Genomic DNA, 14035 nt, shown 5'->3' on the forward strand with positions numbered 1-14035 from the left:
CTATCAAATGTTGAAGAACTTGAATTTCACAGACAACTCCAAAATCAAATAGAAGAAAACAACAGGAAGCTTGGGAATAAATCAAGACAATCAAGAAGATAGATCACATCTGCTCAGACTAGAGGAGCACCTTGAAAATTATTGTGAGAACTCTTTGTACACTTTACTTTATTCAATTTTCAAATAAACTGTAACACTTTCTAGTTTTATCTACCACAATTCAATCTGAACATTTAGGGTGTTTTGTTATCATCAAGTTTCTCTTAATTTATGGCTACAATTCCAGTAGACATAAATTGGGGAAGATTGTTAGGAATATGTTGTGAACTTGATGATAAGTTGAACAAAATACCAGGGATGGCAATCGGGTCGAGTCGGGTATTGCAGAATCCATATCCAAACCCGAAAATTTTATCCATACCCAAACCCGACCCGAAACTGAAAAATACTCAAAAATAAATACCCGAACCCAATCCATCAGATTTCGGATCGGATTCGGGTATACCCGAAACCCGGATTTTTTTTGAATTGGATATTCAAACCCGAACCCGAAACCCAAACCCGAAATCTAAAAATTTGTATAATTATTGATATTGTAAGTGCTTGGGATCGAACACGCGACTTGTAGAGAAAGAGTTTTAACGTGTCATCTTCAACCACTCCACCACATCATTAATTGTGTTATTATATGTATAGCTAATATTTAAAAAATTAACTCAATTGATACCTTTTGTTAACCTTACAAACCTTATCAACCGTTTAAATGATTGAATAATTATATTTCATTAAACTTTATAATTAGTTAATTTTTAACATAAATATAAAAAAAATATGTTGTAAAAATTATATAATAATATGTATAATGTATATTATAATATATATATAATATTATAATGTGTAATATATAAAATTCTAATATTATATATATATATATATATTTAATATAGATATAATTATTCGGGTTTTTTTCGGATTTCGGGTTCAGATAGAGTTTCGGATTTCGGATCGGGTTTCGGATCTGTATACCTATTATCCAAATCCAAAAATTTTTGGGTTTAAAAATTAAATCCATATCCAAATCCAAATCTAAAAAAATCGGGTTCGATAAATCCAAAATTTCGGATTTCGGATTGGGTATCCGTCGGATCGGATTATTTTACCATCCCTACATAATACCTTAGTAGATTTAACTTAGTGTTTTTGTAGATCTCGACGGATGTTCTATAATAGTCCCGATGGATGAACTTTATAGTCCCGACAGATGACCACTGAACATCCATCGAGAGTGTAGCTTATGTAGTAATAAGTCTTGTAGCACATGTCTACAAACAACAATGTTTAGTTGAGTAGATGTTGTAGGATTCTTTAAGTCATGTTGACTACTAGATTGATATGCCTAATTGTAAATATAAGATGTCTTATAATTCTGTATAAGTGGAATAGAGTTAAGCGGCAGAAAGGCTCCCGACGGATGATCTACAAAGGCTCCCGACAGATAATCAACAAGTATTCCGACGGATGACCAACATAGTCCCGACGGATGATCATATTCAAAAGAGCAGTTGACAGTGACAACACAATCATATACGTCGGGTATTTGCAAATGGAATGTGGCAGCCTAATTTCAGGATCTAGAGAACAAATAAGCATTACTATTTCCATGCAATTATGAAGATACTCAAAGATGCTGGATAATGTAATGAAGTAGCATGAAATTAGATTAGAAACAACTTTTGTTTTACTTGTTTGTCTTTTTATCATGTAACTTGGTGGTATATAAACCAAGTGTAGCAAGTAGAATAAATAACTACATTAGTAAGCATTATTTTTAGAGAGACAGAAAAGGCTGTATCTGTTAAACATCTCTTTGTAATTCTGCAAGTTCACTTGTAAGCAGCTGTGTGCTATTCAAGCATCACAGAGTTCTCACCTTAATATATATATATCTCTAGTGGGTAAGTTCAAATCCACCAGAAATTTTTAAAGCCTTGTGTTTATTTCTTTGTGTTTGATTTTCATATCTTTATCATTCCGCAATATAGAAAAATCTGCACAGTTATATTATTAAGCAAGAACAGTTTTAAAATCATGAAAAAAAACTAGAATTACATTCAACCCCCCCCCCTTCTGTAATTCTTGTTGCATTGTTTGGGAATAACAGTTGATGAAGCTGGTCAGGATGCTAACTGTGATGCTTGGTTGGATAAGGAATTCACAATTGAGATGGATGTTGTGCTAGCTAAATTCAGGAAGGAGTACATTACAATTCTGGGAAACAATGCCAGATCCCTCACTCCACAAGAGGTGTATGATGCCATCAATGAGGTCTATAAAGCTCAAATTAAAGCTTTTCACAACTTTGGAAAAGCACTACAAATAACATTGAATGGACATCAAGATAAAGTCATGAAGATGGTCAATGAAAAGATGGACCAAATCATCCCCTCTCAAACTGAGATCAAAAACCAATTCAAAACCTTCTCAGAACAAATGTCAAGGTATGATCTCAGTGGGATTGATAATAGTGTAAATCAACTCAAAGAATCATTTGTAGCCTTGCACAAAGTAGTTCAAGATCACATCTCTAAATTCAATGACACAAGGTTGAAGTTGGATCAAATGCACACTGCAAGATGCACTCCTTTACCTTTGGTCATGGATGAAATTCAGAAATTTGTACAAGCTACTTTTGGACAATCTACTGCCATCTCTACTGCAAGCTCCTCTTTTACAAGAAATTCAAGACCTCAAGACTCAAGTAGCTTCTCTGGAAGCCTCCAATGCATCTCTCAACACTCAGGTTCAGGCTTTGACTTCTCTAGTCAAAAGTCAACAAACAAACATAAAGACCCTGGTGGACTCTCACAAGCACCTTCAAATGCAAAACTCTGTTGCTTTGGGATCCATCATGGGAAAGCTCAACATTCCTCTACCATCACTTCCAGAACATATAAGGCCTGAAATTCCTACTCCCCTCCTCATGCCTGACAACAAGACTAAGGGGGAGATAGAGGCTAGGCTAGCAAGATCCAGATCATGTACACAACAAGTCTAGGGTGCTGAAAAGAGTTTAAATCAAGAAGTACATCTTGACATGGAGAGGCTTATTAGGGCTGTTGAAGGACCAAGTCTGAGCAGAGAATTTGATGAATTGCTCAAGGCCCTAAAAGCCTCTCTCAACAATAATCACTTCACATACAAAAAGGCCATGGACAAGAAAATAAACTTCTTAAGGGTGATCATGGTAACTCAAGACAATTTTCAATAAAAGAGGATAGTGATCAATACAAATGACTCTGGGATAGATAGATGTATGCAGGTGTCCCTCAATTTTCTTGTCTCAAGGAGGGCATCTGAGTTGGACATTCTAATAAACAAAGTCAGAGTTATAACTCATGAAGACACTTGTTGCTAGCTGAATTGAAAAATGCACAAGTGGCTGCTTTTCTTGAAGCATACCTATAGCCAAACAAGGGAATAACATACATCTGTCCAAACACTTCAAACACTTCCAAATCCCTAAAAAATGTGTCATGGCCAACAAGAAACTTATCATGATTCTGGAAAATGGTTTAAAATCAAAGAAGAATAAGAATTTTGATGATGTAGAGATGATAAAGCTGTTGGGGAGATACTTGAGTGATGCTGAAGCCAACTTGCCTAAAACTCAAATCAACAAGGAAAATTTGGATGATGATGAGCAGAAGAAAGATGATCAAAATCCTTCTGGCTCAAATCCAAGTCAATCCACTAAGCCATCTGGAAGCAAGGGTGGAGAGAAGAAGAAGGAGGATGAAAAGAAAAATGATGAGAAGAAGAGAGCAAATGAGAGAAGGAGTAAGAGGAGATATGATGACTCAGAACCACACCAAACCCTAAAAATCCAAACACAACTAGCTCAACCTTTAGCTCAATATTCAAAGTCAACAATCTCAACCATCAAACCAACTCAAATCTCTAAGCCTAAATTTCTATACAAGCAAATTGCTTGTGAATTTTTGAGAGAGACTGTCATTGGCTTCCAATCCTTTGGTAAAGACCTTAAAAATTGTAGGTTGGAATCCTCGGTTTAGTAGACTCTTCCATACAACTTTAGTCCATTCAATAGCTTTTGAAATCTACTGAAAATGTCACTCAGGGACTCACCATCTTCAAAATGGAAGTGTTCATATTATTGTATGAGAAGTTGCATTTTGTTTTCTCTGACTTGCTCAGTTCCCTTGCACAGTACTTGGAATGTGTCCCAAACATCCTTAGCAGTTTTTCAATTTATGACATTGTTAAACATGTCTTGATCAAGACCGTTGAATAATATGTTCATGGCCTTTTGTTTTTATGGACTGCTTCAATATCTTCATCAGTCCATTCTGATTTAGGCATTGGAACAGTTTGCTCATTTCCAGTTGCATCACCGGCATCTGTTGCAACTATTCGAGGAACATGTTGTTTGATTGTTTTGATATTTAAACTCTTTGTATGTTAAGAGCTTTCTCTGATACTAATTGTTATTTCCCAATAATATAACAATAAAATTACAGTAGCGTTGTGCAAGACATGCCTGTACTTTAACAAGGCTAAGTTAAATTGACAAATCTAAGTAAGTTGTTTTGTAATCTTAATTTGTATTTTGTACTTGTAACATTTAAAGTATGTAAAAATGTCAAAAGAGCAAACTGGAGTATTTTTCTTTTAAACAGTTCAAGCCTAAGAATTCTATCTGGAAGAAGATCAAGAAGATCATGCCTCAGAAGAATTATGAAGAAGCTTGGAGTTGAGTGAATTTGTTTTGGGAAAAATGTTCTAAGTCAAGATCTCTACAAGTCACAGATTTAGTGTTATAGAGAAGTCATTCGAGAACTCCAGAATGACTTATAGATAACTCAGGAAAGCTATTAGAGAACTTAGAGATATCGACAAGCTAAATTGAAGACATGAAGATTGAAGATATCGACAAGTCATTTCTTCACTAGAGAAATCGGAGTTATTGACAAGTCAACATTCATTAGAGAATTCCGAGTTATCGATAAGTCAAATTCCACTAGAGAACTCATAGATATCCATAAGTCAAAACTCACTAGAGAACTCTGAGTTATCGACAAGTCAAATTTGACTAGAGAACTCTGAGTTATTGACAAGTCAATAAGCCACTAGAGAACTCAGAGATATCGATAAGTCAAAGTGAAGATATGAAGACCAGAGATCTCGACAAGCCAAATTCTCTTATAGAGAACTCATAGACCTCTACAAGTCAAATTTACTATGGAGTATTGGAGATCTCGATAAGACAATATACTTATCGAGATGTCAAGTTCTCTATAGACCAAACTGGATATCTCGAGGTAAAATCTCAAAGTACAAAATGCAGACCAATTCAATATCCAAGATTAACAATCAACAAACAATCCAACCAGTTGGATTGACAAGTCTACAAAAAGCAGCTTGAAGAGTGTGCAAGATCAAGGGTGAAAATTAACTGACAAAGGAAGATCAAAGTTAACACAGTATGCAAAGATATGCTAAGCCAGAAATGGAAGATATACTTTTCCTAAAATGGAAATGATAAGTGACAGTTTACTAAAGTAAAAAGCATGTCTTATTATACACTGTATAAACCAACAGTTAACTAAATTATAAAGTTAACACTGGTCATTTGTTAGAAAAAAAACAATTTTTAGATCAGGAATTGTTGTACTCTATCAAGAAAGAAGCTAAGCACTTTATCAACAAAGAGCCTAGAAATTTTGTAGCAAAACATTTTTAATTTTAATATAAAATTAAGTGAGTTTGAAAGATCTGTGTTCTTTATTATTGCATGTTTAATTTCTGCATGAACACATTTCAGTGTAAGATTTGATTTACTTTGTTCACAACCAAAATAGTTCAAGAAAAACATTAAAACACAAAACACACATTCACCCCCCCCCCCTCTGTGTGTAATTCATTACCTAACAAGGAGGGAGGTTGAATAGAATTTTGGTTACTTTTTGTTTTTCTGAAAAACTCTTTCTGAAATATACAACTAAGTTTGTGAATATGCAAGAATGCAGATTAAAATTTTAAAGTATTCTACTAACACAAAGTAAATAAACACAAGTTTAAAAACTTTCTGGTGAATTTGTCTTTCCACCAAAGATGTATATTTGAAGAAATTTCTGTGATGCGAATTGCACATTGTTGCGTACAAGTATTTTTGTTGCAACTTAGAACTTTAGAGTACTTTCTAAAGATACAACTTGCTAAACTCTCTAGTTCTTACTTGTTCTACTTGTTGTACTTCATTATTCTAAAATACTTGCTACACTTGGTTTATATATTCATCAAGTTTACATGTGCAATAAGACAAGAATAATATTTCTATCAGTTAGGTCCAAGCACATGCTTCTTCATTTTTCTGTCCAGTGCAATCCAAGTAAGATACAACATCTTTGAACGAGCTTGTTTTGCATGGAAATGGAAATGCTTCATTTTCTTCTAAAACCTGCAATCAGGCTGCCACATTTCTTTTGTGCACTATCAACTCATGTGACTCTGTCAGCTTTTGTCAAGTCACTATCAACGGTTATCTTGTTGATCATCCGTTGAAACTACATTGATGTTATCCATTGAAGCTTTATTGTTGCCATAGTTGACATTATACTTATGTCATCCATTGAAACTTTCTTTTTAACATCCGTTGAAGCTTCATATGATATTAGTTGAAAACCTCTTGACTAACTTATCTGTTGAAGGCATATTGAGTTATCCGTTGAAACTTGTAGAGTCATCCGTTGAAACTTGTAGAGTCATCCGTTGAAACTTGCAGTTTAGCAGTTGAAGATGTTTCCTTAACAGTTGATACTCTTTCACTTATACAAAATTACAAGGCATAATATATTTACACTTAGCCCACCTATTTGTATATCTTGCTAGTAGTCAACATGACTTAGAAACTATAATAAATACTAAATCCCTCAATTATCATAGTGTACATAATGTGCTACATACGTATTAACATAAGCTATTACTTCAACGGATAGATAAACCGTGGTTATCCGTTGAAGGCTACTGTCACTTAGTAAATCCACTTAAGGTGTTTTGGTGAATTATCATCAAAAACTACAACATATTCCTAACAGAGTCCCCGAGATTTATTTTGGTATGTATAAGTATTCCCTATTTTGGGGATCTGGATAGAGTGACTTTTTAGATAGAGTATCATATTATAAAGATGGGGTGCATATAGAGCTGTCAATTTAGATACAAAACCGCATAATCAAACCAATCCAGTATATAATTTGGATTTTGATTCAAATTAATGTCACACATTAGGGATTCCCATGGTTTCAAAACCTGACCAAATCGATCCTAACCCAACCCTAAAAATTTAAATCGAATTTTAATTGGGTTAAAAATTATTAATGGGTTAGCGTTTTGCCTATAAACTGCTTATTCCAACCTGACATGCACTTATACGTGTAATAATATACTTTAACTTTATTGAATCTATGTTTGGCATAACTGTGTAAGAGCTTACTTGAAATCTTGAATTATATACACTTAAAAATTATTTTTTTCTGAGATTTTGTTGAGGTTATAGAAGAAAAGGAAGGCATGCTAGTTTTTTTTATAAAAATAAGGTAGTATGAGATATATCATAGAATTAGAGACTTATATAACAGGGATCTTAAAATAACTAAAATCTAACTTCTTCATTTTGGGACATTTCAACAGGAAGGTCCATTCAATTGAAACAAATGACTCCTTATTAATACGCGATTTTCGAACCATCCATGTTCAACGAAAATAAGTGAGGTAGATATCGTTACACTAAGAACGAAATTATAAAATAGTTTTTTTATATTTTAATCGACCCAACTCGATTCAAACCGAGCAAAATTCTAACTGATCCAATCACCTAAAATTTAAATCGAATTTTATTTGAGTTAAAAAGTACTAAAATCGAATTAAATTAGTTGAATTAGACTATTGCATATAACCCGCCCAATCCAACTCGGGTGCACGCCTATCACATATTATAATATCGACTAGATTGGTTTTGAGTCACATATTTATTCTCATAATATGGATCAATATGAATCCAAAGCGTGACAATCATTTTACCCGAACTTTCATTTTACCCGAACTTTCTATCCATTTTCTTATCTATCTTCTCAAATCTCGTATTACTGAAATCCTTATGATTTTCATTACTTAGATAATAGTTAGCCGCTGCCATTCGGGTGCACACTAGTAAATCATACGGGCTCACGCAATAGCCTGCAAATCCCGTGAACCAAGTAAACCACGTTTAAGCGACAGACTCTGACTTATGAGGCATAATGATAAATTCTCCTCCCGTGAGATTCGAACCTGTGACCAAAATAATAGTTATCACCTCTTTAACCAACTGAGAACACCCTCATGGATCTACTTAAATAACAGTTATCAACTAAGATTTTGGATATAGCAGATAGTTGAATTTAACTTACCTGACCCATTTGCATAAACAACAATATTAGTTAACAGTTCAGAATCGTTTGTGTTTTTTCGAAATGGATTGACCATATTCAGAAAAAACCCGATTAAATATGAATTTGGACTTAAAACCAAACTACATCCATATATACAATATACTAAAATAGAGTACAACATATATCATCTTATTGACGTGTCAAACTCTCATTAAATAGCTGATTTTTTCAAATCTTATGTTTCAAACTCACGAACTCTCATTAAATAGCTGATTTTTTCAAATCTTATGTTTCAAACTCACGTTAATTTGATAATGTCATCTTTCACTAGTGTGTTCCCCTAATTAATTATACTTTCAATATTTCTCTTCTATTTATAACCTCCGCTCATTTTCTCACTTTCTCATTTGTTATTTCTCCCTTATTTTTTAAATCTCCACTAATTCTGTATTCCACTAATTTAAATATTCATTTATAATATATTTTTATAAAAAAATTATAATATAACCAGATCTAATCTAGTTTATTACTCCAAAACCAACCAAAGCGGCTTTTCGACACCTACGGGCGCATAAAAAAAACACCGAATGTAAATGGTGTTAGTAAATGATTAAAATGATCCCACATTTTAAATTTTGCGGGTACAATAAGGGTGCAGCAGGACTATAGAAGCCTTCTTGTGCTGTACATCTTAGATGTGATATGGCTAAACTAGGGTCCATATACAAAACAGGCGGTGATACCAATCTTCGTCGTTAAGCATATTATAAACCGTCTATATAAACAGTTGAACACATATACTTACAAAATCAAATGAACAAACAAATCTTCTTCTTGTTATTCACTATCTTTTTCTTGATAACTAATAATATCATCTCTTCTTGTTGTGTATCAATAATGGCAACTGAATCATCATTACCTTCCGAGGCTGCAGTTCATATAATTTACACTGACAAACCAACAGATCAAGAACCTGAAGCCTATCATCTCAAAACCCTTGCTTCTGTTCTTGGCAGGTATTTTACATTTTCTTTGAGTTTTAATTCCGTGATTTTAGTATTTGCGTGTGTGAAATTTTTTGGTTTGTACAAGTGATACATGGGAATTAGGGTTTGTAATTTGTTCAATTTTTGCTTTTAAATGTATTTGTTCGTGAGATGTATATATATACACGCTGAGAGAGCCAGTTAAGAGAAAAGAGGGAGGGAGAGTTAGGAGAGAAAGAGGGAGAGTTAGGAGAGAGAGGGAGGGAGATTTAACAGATAAAGAGGGAGGGAGGGAGGGAGAGTTAAGAGAAAAATAGGGACGGAAAGAGAGGGAGAATTGAGAGAGAGAGGGAGCGAGAGAGAGGAGAGAGAAATAGGGACGCAGAGAGAGGGAGAGATAAGAGAGAGAGAGAGAGAGAGAGAGAGAGAGAGAAAGAGAGAGAGGGTCCCTGTACTGTACTGTACAGCTTAAAACTCTTACAGAGGGTACCTTTCAACTTCAAAACCACTCTAGTCCCAAGAATGGATGGGTTTGGAGGTCCTATTGGTTACACTATGCAAGGTAGGAATTCCAATCATGACATCTCTGTCTTTTCTTTGTAAATTAGTGGCTCTTGACCTACTTGATCAATAACAGTTCATAGTGAAGCTGGTACTGAGATGAAAGTTAAAATTCAAAGGGTTCTGCCTATCGGCATGGAAGTATTCAACATGAATACTTAATATTTTGAAATTTTGCATTCTTTTGGCCTAAAATTTAGTCTCTGGTTGTCCATACTCCATGCTCCGTACTCATGTCCGAGTGTCTAACACGGCTATGGAGATATAATTGGAGAGTCAAGTTAAGAGGTCTATATCCATATCTTACACTAGTCTAAGTTTCTATCCTTCAGGCAGATATTTAGGTAAGAACATACTGCAAAAGGACAGCGTCTAAGGTGTCATCCCTTTTCATTAATAGAAGCTCACGCCCAAAATAAACTTTCTCGACATCTTAGCTGTTTTTCTTTAGGTCTTATATTCTTATCATAGAATTAAGCACTATAGAATATATTCTTATCATAGCATTAAGCACTATATAGACTAGAAATGAACAATAATTTCATTCAGCATTGAATTATTTAGTATACTCTTTGGTTTCCATTTGTTTTTTAAAGCAACCTTGGATAAAAAAGTTAATAGCCTGGTAGTCAAATATGATTTATAGATTTAACGGAATGTTCTGTATTTCTCCTCATTATATCCAACATAGAATAGAAACGAGTTATGTGCAGTCGTCTGCAAACGATTTTTAGTTTATTACAGGAGTCTTCAGCTTGTTGCTCATGTGATCTAGTTTGCTACATGCCCCCCCATAACATCTCACCTCAGAATCACAAGGCCTCCAATTTAATGACAACTCATCATTTCTTCTCTTTGTTGTTGACATGAGCTTATTACTCATATGGCTATGTGCTGCTCTTTTTGTTCATATTTGCACCTTTCCTTACCTGCAGTGTTTCACCTATAATGCCAAACATAACTATTAGTACAAGTAAAATGATAGGCTCATGAAACTTACCAAGTTTGAGTAGAAGACAACAAAATATTCACAAAACATAAGCATCCAGAGAAAATAGCCAAAGATGGATATGGAAAGTAGAGATACAATGGCTAGGGTATAGAGAGGTAAACCCAAGATGAAGTATACGACAGATGCATCTATGTGAGATGAGATAAATTGAGATAATCTGTAGGGAGATAAATTGAAAGTAAGAAAGAGATTAAAGAAAGACAAAGAGCGGTATATGAAGCTTATATGTGAGTTTGTATTGCATTCATCACCATAGATATCCATTTTCATACTTTAGTATCCTATCTATGGGAAACAGTGAAATACTAAACCTGACCCAAATACGTAACCTACATCTAGAAGATGAGAAGAGAAAATGCTTATGAATTATGAAACATTTTGTGACATTTTACTGGTGTTTACTGTTTGTTGTCAATTATTTGCCGAAACCATGGCCCTGCAACCGCAAAACTCCACACATAACTAGGAAATGTCTGTTTATAAACTTTTCAAGACAGCTGCACTTGGACACAATTGTTTGGTCTCCCTCAAAATTGCTGATCCTCTTTTACAGATTTAAATTAGTAATAATAAGTTTCTCTTTCTATTATTTTTTTGTTGCTTTCATGTGTTTAAAAATCTAATCACGAGACAGATGACACTCTGCATCTATTCATAATATTTGAATTAGGGAATCTACAATGTTAGTTATTACTTGCTAGTATTTTTTCCAGAAAGTCAGTATTTTACCGTGCTTCTTTAATTTGTAGTGAGGATGCCGCGAAAGAGGCTTTACTTTATAGCTACAAAAATGCTGCTAGCGGGTTCTCTGCCAAGTTGACTCCTGAGCAGGTCTCTCAAATTTCTGGTAAGTTTTTTTTTGCCTTCCCCTCTTCTCCTCTTGTCTGATTTTCTGATTTTCACGTGTGTGTTGTATGTTTGTTTAAATTGAATCGGGCATGTCTTAAACACTTCGGGGGATAGAATCTTGCAGTAAGTATGCCTATCAAAGGTACATCTGCAAGAATCAAAAAACCTATATTCCCTTATGTTCATCTAATTATATCAAATGCATTATATATTTAGATTTCACTTCGTCTAATAAACCCTTCAACTACCCACTTAAATGAATCTGATTACAACAAACCTTTTAACCTCGTTAATTTGCTAAAAAGATACCAAGTCCTGTTAAAAGTTAAGTATTGATGTTCAGTGATTTATTTGATACATTTTGACTAGTATGATATATTGATATGGTTAGACTTAGGGGTCATTTGTTAAATCTGAATTATTTTTCCTGGATGTTTAAGAATTCTGGATGAATTGATTTCTGAACTATTAATAAACATATAGAAAGAGCCGATGGTTAAATCTGAATCACATAGTCATATTTTAAATAATACAGAGTATCAAAACTAATATATTTTATATTATTAATTTATTTAATTATTATTGCATCCAAAATATGATTTAAGAAATATTGTTGTAAATGTCATGTATACTAATATTGAATACTCTCTCTGTTCCCTATTACAAAAAGATTTACATGGCTGGTTTAAAAAATTGCGTGAAAGTATAGGCTTCTGGGCATGTTCCACTCATTCAGCTAGAATTTTGTGCTGGAGTCGTCCAGTTGTCCAGTTGATTTTAGGATTCGTCCTTAAGTTAATCTTGTAAACAAACAGTCTGGATTCTTCATTTTCTCTCGTCCTAGTTCCGTATGGTGCCATTCACTTATTATCAAATGAGGCCCTAGACTTAGACACCTGAACAGGGTCCAGCATAAGTTGAGGCTAACCTCTTTTTTTAATATAATCTTTTTACTCCAGGATGAACTCTTTTTGTTTGGTCTGGTGGGTACAATTGCATTTTTGGAAGAATTGTATTGATATTCATTATCCAGTATACAGAAAATTGATGAAATGTGATGCTTACTAGATTTTTTTTTCCTTGGGCAGCTCAACCTGGTGTGCTGCAGGTGGTTCCTAGCAGGACTGTGCAGCTGCATTCAGGACATGGCAACAAGCATCACATTTGAAAACTGAAAGCAATTAGTTTTCTCCGGACCTTATCCGATTGTATATGTGTTGTAATATACCAAAACAACAAATATTTGTTGTTTGAAGATGCTAATGTTTTTACTTTTATCAAAATAAACAGAGAATCGAAATAAATATCTACTTATATCCTCCTTTGTCTACTTTATAGCCATAATAATGTTGCCAGTATAATAGTAGATCTATATAACATTTTATTGTGGGGACTAGACTACTGCTTACCTGGGGGGTAGCACCTGCAGCTTTGACATTGCCTCCTCTCACATTGTGTTTTTCTTTTGCTCAGAAATTTATTTTTGTTAATAATCACAACTCTGGTCTCCGGATTTTGGTTCTCCGTTTATTACAAACAATTTAAATTAGAAGCTTCGAATAACTCCATGCAATTAAAACAAACAGGAATTTGTAAATAGAAAGAACAGTACGACAGTGGCTTGGGTTCATCTTCCTTGTATTACATCAAGAAAAATGCTATTATCTACACGAAATAATTACTTGACACATTTTCTTAATGAGATTTTCTCATTAATATGCTAGGACTTGTTTCCGGTCATTCTCTATTTCCCTCAAAATATGTTCTCTTATTTTTATTGTAATATTATAGCTAATAGGGTATAAGCAAATTGACTCGAGTCCAACCCAAGTCTAGGATGATAGAAGCTCAGTGGAAGGACCAAGACCCCCCTCACCCAAAACAGTCAAGTGGAGAGACCCAAACTCAGGGTCAAACTAGGATCAGGATCATCTCCCAGCTAGGATCCAACCCAGGACCAGTATCCAACCCAGGACCAAGATCATCTCCCAGATAGAGCAGACCCGAGGGGGTCCCCCCAAGCACAGGCGTACCCCACAACACTCCAATGAGGGACACGTAGGCACGTGACGGTGACAGCTATCAACTACTAACATACCAAACAAACATGACGCGTGTCAGCATACCGTTGGGACATCTTAAAGATGGTCCTTACCTAGACACATGTATGCAATCTA

At 34.4% G+C, this 14035-nt stretch overlaps 1 protein-coding gene across 1 annotated transcript; it reads left to right on the forward strand.

The window, feature by feature from the left end:
- Positions 1–9119: 9119 nt before the first annotated feature.
- On the forward strand, positions 9120–13176 carry LOC141712860 (subtilisin-like protease SBT3.11). The gene is made up of 3 exons (XM_074515960.1): positions 9120–9466; positions 11759–11856; positions 12947–13176. The coding sequence occupies exons 1-3, from the start codon at positions 9264–9266 to the stop codon at positions 13024–13026; spliced, it is 381 nt and encodes a 126-aa protein (XP_074372061.1). The 5' UTR covers positions 9120–9263; the 3' UTR covers positions 13027–13176.
- Positions 13177–14035: the final 859 nt, after the last annotated feature.

Source organism: Apium graveolens, chromosome 3, assembly GCF_009905375.1.
Source record: "Apium graveolens cultivar Ventura chromosome 3, ASM990537v1, whole genome shotgun sequence".
Lineage (NCBI taxonomy): Eukaryota > Viridiplantae > Streptophyta > Magnoliopsida > Apiales > Apiaceae > Apium > Apium graveolens.

Excerpts from the sequence above, each read along its gene's own strand:
- LOC141712860 (XM_074515960.1), top strand. The coding sequence starts at position 9,264 with ATGAACAAACAAATCTTCTTCTTGTTATTCACTATCTTTTTCTTGATA. Across the intron at positions 9,467-11,758 it reads CTTGCTTCTGTTCTTGGCAG|TGAGGATGCCGCGAAAGAGG; the intron begins GTATTTTACATT and ends TTTAATTTGTAG. Across the intron at positions 11,857-12,946 it reads GCAGGTCTCTCAAATTTCTG|CTCAACCTGGTGTGCTGCAG; the intron begins GTAAGTTTTTTT and ends TTCCTTGGGCAG.